General features: G+C 40.4%; 1 protein-coding gene across 3 annotated transcripts in view; it reads right to left on the bottom strand.

Moving 5' to 3' along the window:
- rhbdl3 (rhomboid, veinlet-like 3 (Drosophila)) overlaps positions 1-13,404 on the bottom strand; it is a 61,546-nt gene that overhangs the window by 5,117 nt on the left and 43,025 nt on the right. For all 3 annotated transcript variants that reach the window (XM_044345725.1, XM_044345726.1, XM_044345728.1), the window contains 3 exons: positions 9,621-9,845; positions 9,037-9,185; positions 4,055-4,167 (listed from right to left, as the gene is read on the bottom strand). In XM_044345725.1, the coding sequence (XP_044201660.1) occupies positions 4,055-4,167; positions 9,037-9,185; positions 9,621-9,845 (487 nt within the window). The remainder of the gene's footprint in view (positions 1-4,054; positions 4,168-9,036; positions 9,186-9,620; positions 9,846-13,404) is intronic.

The following is a 13,404-nucleotide window of genomic DNA, read 5'->3' as shown; positions in this document are numbered from 1 at the left end:
GTGACTTTAAAAACATATAATACACATATAAAACACATTTACACTAAAAGATGGCTCACATTTACAGTGACCAAGCATATTCTGAAAGTCAAATGATAATTAACAAATGATTAACATAGAAAGAAATGACAAACTATGAGCATGCAACTGAGTTTTCTCTCACAGGGCATACTGTATATAATTACAGCAGACAGAAAGGTCATTGGATTTCATGGATATCAAATCACCATAAGAAGTGATGATAAGCTCTGGCATCTCAATCATGGTGCTATTTATGGGAGTGGGCAAAGCATGAGGCAAAAGTAAACACATACAAACAAGCACATAGTCAAAAATACTGTAAATAAGAGACAGTATATACCATACAGATGTGCAAACAGTAACAGAAACACATACAGTACATTTATACATGCAAACCATCCAAACATGAATTGTTCTCACAGTGGCCTCATTCTGTCGCTGTAAATATGGAGTTAAATTCTGCACATTTACCTGAGAAAGTTTCTGTTAAAACAAACACAATGTTGTTCAGTGAAGCAACCTCTAAAAAACATTTGGAGACATACAGTCCTAATAGTAATTATATTCATAATAATTATCGTACATGTTGTTGTTTTCCTCACTAGCATCAAGACTGAGGAGAAATTGCTTCAGTAATTTCCATTACAGAGTTTTAAAATGTATAAACCACTGTGTTGTGTCTTTGTGTTTGATAAGCCTTCAAAACTGCACTGAAATTATTCAAAATAATCAGGGATTACCTACTGGCTGCACTGGCTTCCAACCCTGTATTTTCAAAGGAGGACGTGATTGAAAGTGAAATGAAAGGACTTTTTCAAAAACTGACGCTGACATTTAGCACCAAATGGGAGTTTCTTCTTTTCCTAATGTGTGACCTTCTCAGGTATGTGAACCATAATAAAAGCACAACGAGGTGGTATAATAACAGCGTCTGAATCACCAGGCCATTAAACACTGTAGAGTTAATCTAAAACAGCTAGATGATTACACACATAAACACACACCCACACACACACGCTCACAATAGGCACATTAACTGTTTTCCTCTCACTTACCCACAGGCACGCATACAGATACACATGAAGATTCAAGACTCTTTACTTTGGAAAAGATTTGATTTACTTAGAAAACATCTTAAAAATCGTGAATCAATTTTAGATTGAATTATGACCCTCAATAATAAAATTGAATAGTAATATTGTAAAAGATTCCCATCCTCTAAAATAAACCCTTTTAAAGACGTACAGTGACGTTCAGGACACCTTCACCTCTGTAGTTCCTGTGTTTAGGCATTGTGTCTACACAGGGTGACCCCCGTCCCCGTAATTAACTTGGTTTAATAACATTATTTTAGTACTGTGGTTGCCAAAGCATACAAACACACACAGACAAGGGCAGAGTCTCTCATAGTCCCTCAGCAGGTCCCAGGAGGCCTGTAGGTTTTAGAGTAGGAAGTGGCATCTCATTTATCTTGGCTGTTGTTCCAAACTGGAGACAAAAGAAGCCGAGATATGAGGGAAGGTAATAATATACATCAGCGCTCATGATGGAAAAAAAATCAACAGTTTGGCTGCATGCTGAGCTGACTGGATCTACAAAGTCATAATAGTAGAGTTTTGTCTATTGATTGTGTGACTTTGTGCATTTTCACTCTCTCCCATAGAGACCCTCTTGTTTACTTTATTGTCTCTACGTCTGATTCTCTGCTGTTGAATACTTGTTCTGGCCTGTTGCTGCACCTGTCTGATGCTCTCTGTGTATGTAGACTTGTTTTTATTGTCTTTTGTGTACTTGTCTGCCGTCTACATGCAAGTCCATTGTTTCCATTAAAGTGTCAGAGTGTGTGTTGGGCCTAGAGGGTCATTGACCTCTCTCTGACTCATTACTTGACCTCTGAACTTTGCCTTGACCCCTGTGTGTGCCAGCTGAGCCCCTCTCTGTTCACTATTGCTTCTTTTTTCTTTTCTTCACACAATTAGTGCATCAATTTAAAAGTCAGTGTTTGTGTTGTTACTGATAGTTTACATTGTGAAGCTTGATGAAGATGCTCAAACTGCTGAAAAAGCATTTGAAAAAAATGAACTGTCCCATATACAATATATATCTATATATGATACATATACATACTTATATACATAGTAAATTAATTTCCAGAGAAGCACTGTTTAACAACAATGTCCTTGTGAATGAGCTGAAAATTTGCCCACACACACACAGATATGTGATTTTTTAGGCAGATACATGTAGTGATATTTGAGAGTAAAAAAGTACATTTATAAAAAATGATAAGCTGATCTTGCTACTTTAAACACTTTTCGCAATGATCCCTCAAATTTGCTTATTGACGACTTGTAAAGAAGTATAAATATAGGGCATGGTCAAAAATTACAGTAATATAAGATGATTTCAACACTAAACTTCGCTGTAAATTTAATCATTATTTTCCACCTCTCTATCCTGTTTACTATCCAATAAAGGCAGAAATATCATAAAATAGTCACACATAAAACTGCAGCCTATAAAAAACAGATGCATATCTATCACATGATAACTCAGCTTATCATATTCATCCACTTGTTGCTGAATATTCTGAGAAGAGAACTGTGACGTTGGCTGGAGTTGCTCGACAGCCAAATTGAAAAAAAAAAAAAAAAAAAAAATCTAGTCAGACACAATGAACCAAAACATCACAACCAATACAAGCGGAGCGTGCCTCCCCTCTTCCGCTGTTGGTCGATATCTAATTAAAACAGCAGACGCGTGTGTCTGTGTGTGTACATAAATGTGTGTGATTTATGGTGCGTTTCCTCCTCATTTCACTGTGAGGTTAATGCTACAGGCTGCTACAGCTGGCATCCCCAGGGTGTTTGTCACTGACCCCTGCACACACACACACATACACACACAGATGGAAACTCAGACATAGAGAGAAAAAGAGACATCATTTTCATTAATATCAAACAAAATCGCACATCGTTCACAATTCTCTCTGCTTTTTTTCCAATAACACACATTTGCCGCCATGAGGCATCACGATTCCATCCCTAAAAGTCAAAAAAGTAGACCAATATTTCCACCCCAGTTACATAGTGGCTGGAGGTGTCACCCACGGCCACCGAAAAAGCTTTTAAAAAATACTAATGCTTCGTTTAGGGGAGGAAACACCAGGGTGGATGACTTTATTAGTGTGTACTGATTCAGTAGAGAAAAACACAGCAGCGATGACACACACACACACACACACACACACACACACACACAGAAATGCAGACTTACTGTCTCAGCAGGACAGGGCTAAACACTGAAATTGCACCAGTGTCTGGGGTTGATAGGGAAGCAGGAAGGGAGCGGTGACATTTTGTTCAAAGCTGTGTGTCTGATTTCTCTTTCTTAGTTGCGGTTGCTCGCTCGGTTTCTCCTGAATCTCACCCACCTCCTCTCTTCTCCCATCTATGTTTCTCATATCCTGGTTCCCCTCTCCAAACCCTCTCAGGCTTATTAACACTTATGAATTCATCTCCCTTCCTCTTCTCTCTCCTCATCCCTACGTCACACACTCCCTCCCCCTTTCTATTTCATTATTATTGTGTGTGTGTGTGTGTGTGTGTTTGTCTTGATTGAGCTCCATTTGAGATGACTCTCTTTGCTCTGCCCTATTGTACATGACCGTAGGGGGATGAGGGGGCTTTGATGGGGCACTGACAACCCCCTGTATCCCACCACGTCTGGTTGGAGGACAGAAACACAAGGCCTGTGCTGTGCCATCTGTCCTGAACACACCACACACACACACACACATACTCAATTTTCTCATTGAGCAGTATCCACCAACACACTGGCTGGAATCTGATAGGTTGTTAAATACATAAAACACACAAAACAAGCAGATGGAACAACGGTGGAAAGAAAAAAAAGCCTTTAGAGTGAGTGTTTTTATCTCTGGGATGGAGTGATTGTGTCGGTAAGAGAGAGGGAAATGTATGTTGAGATTGTGAATACTATGTGGCTCATGTATGAGCGTGTTTGCGCCCACCTGCCAGCACACCGCACACGTAGACTAATCCGATCCTCAGGGCTCCGTGGACCATTTCTAGAGGGACTCCAACAAGCAGCTGCATGGCCATGTTCAGGCTCAAGTGTTCAATCCTGTAACACACAAAAAAACATATTTATACATTTGTGATGCATCAAATATTTGCAGATGCTTTTTTTAAGTGTTGAAACAGGAAAAGAAAGAGAGAGAGCTGGAGAGTGTCTGTCTGGTGTTCACCAAGTTTTGTTTTTTTTAAATATAGCTCAATTGTAGACAGGACTGCATGGGTCATGGATGCATGTGTGTGAATCTAGTGAGTATAAAATGTCACAAAAATGACATATGAATCGCCAATCCCTCGTTTTATGCACTACAAAACACTACAAAATGAACTAAACACACATCAATGCCCACCCACTGCTTTTTACATCTATTCACAGATAGTTTACATTTCTCCGGGGATTTTGCAATACACGACACACTTATTCAGATTTTTATGCAAACCTATAATCAAAATCAGCTTGAAATGAACCTCCTTCCCCACTAATAAAATGTTAAGACATGGATGTGGTAATAAACTCTGGAGGAATGACAAGCCTCTGTTTCCTCCTGTGGGTGTCATATGATTGACAGCAAACACAGTTAACTGTGGCACCGTACGATGATAAAACAGAAACTGTAACAAAATCAAATTGTGGATTGACGTTTACTATGATGGAAGTTGTTTTCCACAGTCTCAGAGAGTGAATGGCAGGAAATGGCTTCTTCTGTGAGTGTGCAGAAACATCATAAACAGAGGAAAGGAAAAGGAAAAAAACACTATAATTCTTTGACAAATAACGAAAACAATAACAGAGGAAATTCTTAAGCAAATAGTCCGTTGTGTTTTACACACCAAAATTCTTTTAAAAGTAATAAGACTTTGATCAGTTACTGAGTGTAAGAGTGTGCATTGTGTAGTTTCTAGTATATCACATTATCACCAGCCTGTTCCCTCCAAAACCATATTATTATGCTTGCTCACACACACACACACACACACACACACGCACACACAGAACATCTGCTCCTTCATCAAACCACACTGTTGTGGCCATCAACAGATAATCATCAACACACTCCAGTGCACTCAAACATTACATATGAGCAGACACAGGGGCACACAGTGAACACACAGAGAAAAGTGCTGGCAGAATCACACCCATGCACACCACCCATGCACAATAGGAAGATAAAAGAGCTGTGTGGCTGCTGCAAATTTATCCAAAAGCCCCTCAACGACTTGTGTTTCAGTGTGATGACTGTAAGCAAAGGGATACGTCGTTCACACACACACAAACACAACACGCATTCCCCGTGTGCCCTTCATGGCTGGAGAGAGTCCTTCCAGCCAAACCTCAGTCAGCAGTGCAGACAAATTCGGGTGTCGCAGCAGAATCCAAAAAGGACAGCAGCTAGCATAATCCGGCCTTTCAGTCTCTCTCTCTCTCTCTCTCTCCCTCTCTTCCTCTCTTTCCGTATCGCAGCCTCTCACTCGCTTCGATCGCCTCCTTTTTTTCTGTGTCTGTCTGAATTATACTGTCATCTCAGTTTCACATTTGCTGAAAGACAAATGAGAGAGACAAAAATGACTCTTTCAGGAGTCTCCTTCCCCCCTCCCACCCCCGTTTGACAGTTTGACAGACTCAACTGGTGAATGCAGTGTGTCCTGACTGTTTGTTCTCAACAAAACAAACGGCGTCTGCATCTTTGTAGAAATTAACACAAACAGTCCCCTAACAAACAAGCACACACACACACACACACACACAAACAATCCCCCCCAACACAGGCAGGAAAAACACGAGACAAGGCCAATAATCTATTTAGTTTGATATAAACCAGCCACCTCAACTACAATGTGCGGCACAGAGGATTGTTCCAGTGATCAGAGAGACAACGGGGGTTATTGATTAGCTCGGAGAGGCCTGTCCAAATGCACAAGGACAACTCCACTCCAGATAACAGCGGTTATCTATTTCTATACTGCTAATGAGGCTGTGAGGGATGGGCTGCACTGTCTGGCAGATTTGTGGATACCCACGAGAGGTCCTATTGTGTCCAGATGACCATGGTCTGTCAGGGAGCTCGACAAAAGCACTGTTTAATCTTTTCCTTTTTTTTTATCACTGGCTCACCAAAGTACAGCTAAACTTTTTTAAGTACTACACTCAGCACAACTTATTCTCACGTCTCAGCTGCATCGAACCGATGAAAGGATCGTGATGCACTTCTGAAATAGAAAAGAGAAGAGACACAAATTGTGTTGTTTTCCTAACAAGGAGCATCATATAAAAAAACCCAAAACAATATGTGCTCAATATGTCAACTTTCAGAAGTTACTCGCACTCCTATGACACTGTTGGACTCACACTGAACAATAAAAAAGGATCAACATCAATGCAGCAGAACCAGAAATATTGTCTTTTTTATTCCACACATTCCTTTTGCCTGTTAAAACCTGGCGCCTACATTACCCACAATGCAACTCAACTTGATTCACTCGACTGTACAGATTCAGGTGTAGTAACTGCTGATGTAACCTCAAGCTACTAAGGAGGTGTGGTAACTTCACTTCTTTATAACATACACAACATAGACTGATATAAAGATGGACGTAGCGAGGTGTGACGTCACCCACTGGTTTACATTGGAGCCAGTTTGAAGCCCAGAGTTGCTGCTTATGGTACACAGCAGATATAAAAGCCTGCTATAAGTCTTCAAATCTTATTAACAGAGCAATAATATCCAAAATGACCACCAGCACACTTATTAGAGGATCCAAGTTTAACGATTTAGACCTTAGAAGACGTTTAGATCTAGACCTTTAGAATGGGAGTCAATTGGAGCCAGAGATATTTTTGCAGCCAGCATCTAGTGGCCGTTGGTGGCATTGCACTTCTGCAGCCATGGTAGGTGCCGCTTGCTCCACACCCACAGATTTTATTCATTTTCAGACTTGCAGTCTTCAGCCCAAACCAACATTGCCTCAAAGGGCTTTATACAACTTTTCTCATACATATAGACGTTGATGTGTAAAAATCTGAGAGTTCCCCTTTAACAGTTATTATTGTACGTCATGTAATGAAGTAAAAGTAATGAAAAGTGGACAAAAGAAGGCCAAATGCAACGGTAAACAAATCAAAGCAAAGAGCTGTTTAGAGTGATGGTGTAATCCAGGAAGCTAATCATCCTGAAGTCGTCACAGCTGCCACAGACACGTCGTTTTTTGCGTGCGTGACACGGAGCGAGAGAGAAAAAGACGGTAGAGCATAGTGGTCTCGTGAGGTTTGTTTTTGGGGGCTGATATTTACACTCTGTTTTAGCGCTGAGATTGAGAAAAGGATCAGTGTTGCTAAGCTGTTGACGGGATTACATGGTGTGTACATGTGTGCATGTGTGTGTGAACGCAAGTGAAAGTCTGAAAATACAGCGTGTAGGGTCATGAGCAGTGGCTGCTGAATAATGATAGGAAGGTTATATTTGAAGTATAATCTTCTAGGTTGTCAAAGTGGACCAGTGGACCAGAAAGAAACAAACAAACATAACTAATACTGATATATTAAAGTTTGTTCAGTATTCATGAAATTTGAATCTGTTTATTCAAAAAGGTCATCAAGGTCATACAAATATCAGTATTTTGTAGACTTGCAATCATTTAGTTGCATCTCCACCATCTTGGCTGGGTACATATATCAGATACTGAGTGGCGAACATCCCATAAGAGCAGCAATAAACATAAAACTACAGTGGATGAGATCTGACTTTTGACTGAACTTATTCTGGTTTAACAAGAACCAGCTGTGAGATGCTCCACGATGTAGGAGCACTGGTAGAGATCTTTATTACAAACGTTGGCTGTCCCAACGATTCAGTCTACGCTGTCAGCTATCAGACAATATTTGATAGAAAATCTATTGGATTCCTTCACAACACAAATGGATATTGCATCACAGCAGAAGAACAAGAAGATTGATGATATTCTTCTTAGAATTTGCCAGAATGTACATGTGAAAAGTACTGGATCATCTTTAAAGTGTCATAATGTCATAAGATAAGGATGTGTAAAACTGCTTTTAAACTTTCTCTTCCTTTCTAGTTTACTATATGTTGAACTGTTTTTACTTTACAGCCAGTATGTCCCTTTGTAATCAATTCATATTAAACATCTCACCTTCCTCCTTGCATCCCTTGGTTCATCACTTCTAGTTTATGTGTTCACTGCACAGTCATCTCTGCTAGCATGTCTCCCAGCACCCCCAGGCTCTCCTGACTAACTGATCATTTTTATTAGTTCTCACTATTGCCTGAGACCACATTTACCTAGAGGGGTAGTTAAACCTGGATGACCCGGCCTGAACTGATGGAATAGAGGAGCAGTCGTATCTGCGTGTTCCCCACACTCAGATAAGACAGCAGCTTTGTTGTATAGACACATTACACCATTTATCCAATAATAATCGCTTGTTTGTGAACATGATACTTAATCCCTCAAGATTATTTGTCACTTGTTTATTTGGTTTGTAACCTCACTTAGTCTGAATTTACTGAATATTATGAACTGCATCCAAAGACTTATTGGCAACTTAGAATCCCTCATTTGACCAAAGGATGAGATAAGGACGCTTCTCTTCCTTATCTGCATTTCTTTTTCATGACTAAGGACGAATTAATTGCTTTCAGTTGGTTTGTTTCACTGAAAATTAATTGTATTTTTAATGATTCTTATGTAACAAGCTCAGCTATGTAACAAACACTGAGGCATCACTGCTATATAGTACATCTAATTTGTTGTTATCAATAAATAACAACAGATGTGAACTCATTCTAGTGGATGAGTTCATGTCATGTAAAATATAAGATTGAGGAATTTTCGGGAAATTTGGAAGCTGCTCATAGAAACACTAATAATATTATATTCTAATAGAGAAATGTGAACTCACCCAGTGTGCATGAAAATGTAGCTGAGGTACCTCCAGGCCTGGGCTCGGAGCTGGGGGTGGTAAGGTAGGGGACTCTTTAGGAATGACGGACTGGAAACCTGCAGGACCAAACGGTCCAGCTGGAACCCATAGTACATGAAAACGGCTACCTGGAAGAGCACAGGCGAAAATTAATTAGTCAACACAGTAAATACAGTGAAATACTGCTCAGCATCAAAAATCAATCCATGAGTCATCCCAGTAATGAGATGAATGCTGAATACAGACTTTATTTATGTACTTATCTTCAAGAGTTATCAGCCAAATTACATTAGGAAGGAAGTGGAGGCAAATAAAAATCCCAAAGGATAAACAAGCTATCATCAAGAGCTGATTATTTTGGAGTACTTCCTCTCATTTTAACACAGACAACAACACTGTTTCTCTACAATGACTTGTGATAATAGATATTGCTGCAGTCTATTGAAGTTTATAATGCAAAACCCTTACATATATGACTTATTTAAAGGTACCCAATGGAGATTTCTAAAAGAAGAAGAGAGAGTATAAAACACTTATTGGTCTGTTTGTCCTATGTAGTTTACCTCAGCAATGGTGATAGCCAGGATGAGCCAGGGTGGAGGGCAGTAGGTGTAGCTGTCAAAGTACCACTTGCGGTCGACCTCGCGGGGCAGCGTCTCGTAGGCGACGTGTCGGACCAGCCGTTGGGAGAGTCCCAAGCCGACCTCGTCTCTGAGACTGCAGCCTTTAAGCTGCCTGCTGCCCTGGAGGATGGCCCTCCGGAAACTGTTGGAGCGTTTGTTACTCATCTGGAGGAAGAGAGAAAAATGGGTGAAGGGGATGAAAGAGAGGTATAGTGAGGAGGTGGAAGAGGAGACAGGGGGAGGGAGGGGAGTGAAGAGTAAGGCCAGGGAGGAAGAAAGACGATGGAGGGGGGGGCAGAGGGGGAAGTAGAGAGGGGTGACGTACAGGTCAGAGATTTTTACTGCTTTACTTTTACTAATAACTATCCAGTTTACCTAGAAATAGTTGTTTTATGTATCATATGAACACTTAAATATACTCACAGATTATTTTATAATGTTTAAGAACTACTCATTAAAGCCTAAACACACACGGGTACTCTACTCTGGGTTCAGGCCAAACACACAACAATCCTCCTCAGTCAAGCACACTGACAGACCCCTCCCACCTCACCGTGGCAACAAAATGCCTGTATCATCACCTAGCAACCACCAAACCCCTCTCTTCATCACTTTCTGTCTTCATTTCCAAACATATGCAGAGTATGTCAATTTTTTAAGGGGCAGGGACCTCGCAAGTACTTCATCATTCAGAAGCTTTCAGTTATAAAAGATCCTGTCAGTGATTTTTTTTTTTGTTGTTGTTGTTTTTTTTTTACCTTATGAAATGACTTTCCTGCTTTCATTTCAAAAGCACTGTCATCTATTTTGATTCGGTGCAATTATTTTTCCGAGCTTAGCCGTGACATTTTTCAAATTGTGGGCATCTCATTTTCACTCACACACACATTTTCTATTGAACTACTTGCACAACACACACCCTCGCATTAAAAAAAAAAAAACGTCCACGGAGGGGATTAGAAATGTTTTTCTAGCTAAATCATGTTGAAATTATTCATGAACCTCCCTTAGACCAGGCGGGTGAGCCCAGAAACATGTCTTTTTGAATTTTAGATGCAGAAATTATGGAAGTACATGCATTTATTTCTCACTCCAAAGCAACTGTTGAGAATGTACTCATCATACAGCTTAATTACAACTCCAGTGCTCCATCTAAATCTGCTGCCAATAAAGGATCACAAGCTTTATCACATACAGTGGTAGCCATTTTTAGTCTGTTCCAGTTACTTTTTGAGGGGCCGCAATTCAGTAACAAGCTGAAAAATATTTAAAATAATCCTTGAAAGAGTGGTATGCAATGGACATACGAATATTTGTATCACTAATTTAATTCTAAGCAAAACAAAGAAATAATAATGCTAAGGGTCGGAGCTCATATGGCAAAGCAACTTTTGCTATTTCTTTGCATCGATGAGAAACAGACTCTGGTTGTATCTGTATCAGTCTCAGCTTCGCCGTCTCCAAGCTTCGTGTCTTTCATTACACTTGCTGTGCGTTTTATGGGATTCTCCATGACGATGCAATGACTCCTGTCCCACTTCTCTCCTACAGTCTCCTTCCCTCACTCTCTCTCTCGCTGTCTGTCTGTCTCTCTCTCTCTCTTCCTCACCTTCCCCAATCTCTTTCTCGCTCTGCTCTGTTTATGTCACACTCCATAACTCAACTCTATTGAGTTCGAGGATTGCAGGAAGCCCGAATGTGTCAGTTAGTGGATGTTATTTTAAGGCAATAAAGATGGTTGATATTGTTTTCAGCGAGGGTAGAACGGATCGATTTAATGTGGCAGAGTGTCTAGTAGCTGTAAAGGTTTACTAAATAGTAATGATAGTGGATGGATATAATATTTGCAACTCCAAAAGCTACAACTTTTACTTGCTTTAAAATGGTAATGAGGTTGTGATTGATGTTTATTCAAATAGAAGCTCAGACTTATCAAGAAGGAACCTTCTGGTTTAAAGATAACGGGCTTATCTGTAAAAAGCTTGGAAACAACATGTACAATATCACAATTTCTAAGTAATTTCAATCTGACTGAGTTGAAAAAGATATGTACAGCAAAAAAAAAAACAGTGAGGAGAAAACATTGATAAGAAGACAGATGTAAAATCAGAATATCAATAAAAATCGCTGTATGAACAGTTAGCTGATGGTTCTTCTGGTACTGTTTAATGAGACTTTTAGTGTCTCTGCAGGGATCACTGCTTGGAGATAAACTTCAGAAAAAGCCAATTATTTCAGCCTTTCTGTCAGGCAGAGAGAACTGTGGGAAAATGATTACGGGTTACCATGGCCACTTCCAGACCGCACACTATAGAGAGAGCGTGCACACATACACGCGCGCGCACACACACACACATAAGTTTGCGCAGCTATCCTTGTTAGGACATTGCATTGACTTCCATTCATTGTGGACAGCCTAAGCCAAACCCTAACCCTATCCATAACCAATTCATGACTAACCCCTAACCTTCACCATGACCACAGAAAAGATGTTTTACCTCATTAGGACCGGGCTTTGGTCCTCATGAGGACTGCTGGTCCCGACAAGGTTGGTGTTTATACCGGAAAAGGTCCCGATGAGGTAACAAAAACGCATGCACGCACACACATACACACACAGAGACCTCCCCCAGGCAGCCATGCTCCATAAAGACAGTCAATTCTTCGTGTGAAGTGACTGCAATTCCTCTCCTCTTTGTACGACACAAAAGAAAGAATGACATTCTGTCTGTTTACCTACTGGTGAGAGGAGAAGGGTGAGAGAGGAGAGGAGGAGAGGAGGTGAAGGGGACAAATGTGTATTCGACCAGCAAGAAACAATTTCCCTGTTTGATTAATGGAAAACGGAATCAGAGGAGAGAGACGTAACCAAGACAAAGACGGAGGGACATATAAATAGAATAAGAAGGAGACAGAAGTGGACAGATGGAAAAAGGGAAGCACAGAAAAATGATAAAGGCTGGAAGAGAGGGAAAACATGACACAGCAAAAAGTCTGTGGACACCTGAGCATTACATCCATATGTTGTTTTTTAAACATCTGCCTTTAAAACTAGGGGCATTAATATACTGCTGTAAACAGCCTCCACTCTTCAGGGAAGGCTTTTCATATATTTCTGGAACCTGACTGCAGAGATTTGCTCCCATTCAGCCACAAGAGCTTTAGTGGGCGTTCAGTCTGAAAACAGCCCTGTGTTCAAATATGCAAGGGGCTGCATTGAAGGGGGCTTGCTTGTTCCAGGCTCCAGTGAGACTGTGTAATAATAAGTCTAGAGAGTCCAGTTTGAGTGAGAGATTTATGAGTCTTATTACTTATAAGATGTCAAATCACTTAAAAGTTATCTTTAATGTTATTAGGTAGGACTTTACAACTGGAAAGTCATCACAGATGTTATATTTTATCTTTCTTGCAATGTTTGTGAGGGAAACAGAAAGAAACAGAAGAAAAACAGCGTTTATGTTACAAAGTAATCTACCATGAATGTGTGCTGGCACATATTTGATTTGCCAAAGCAGAGTCGAGCCAGGAAAGTTGAGCCAGGTTCAACTTTTTTTGCCGGAGCTCTCTTTATTAGCATTTCCACCGTGTCAACGGGGTGGCCAACATTCAAATGGAAGATGGGCACTGATGGGTGATGAGTCTTGGTTTACAATCAGTGCTCCAATTCATCCAAAGATGTTTGATGGAGTGGAGAAAAGTCATGTTCCTCCAAAACAAACTTGGA

The sequence above is a fragment of the Thunnus albacares genome, chromosome 3, assembly GCF_914725855.1.
Source record: "Thunnus albacares chromosome 3, fThuAlb1.1, whole genome shotgun sequence".
In the NCBI taxonomy this organism is placed as follows: Eukaryota; Metazoa; Chordata; class Actinopteri; order Scombriformes; family Scombridae; genus Thunnus; species Thunnus albacares.
The sequence above is the reverse complement of the archived record's forward strand: the minus strand, read 5'-3'. Positions and strand labels throughout refer to the sequence as shown.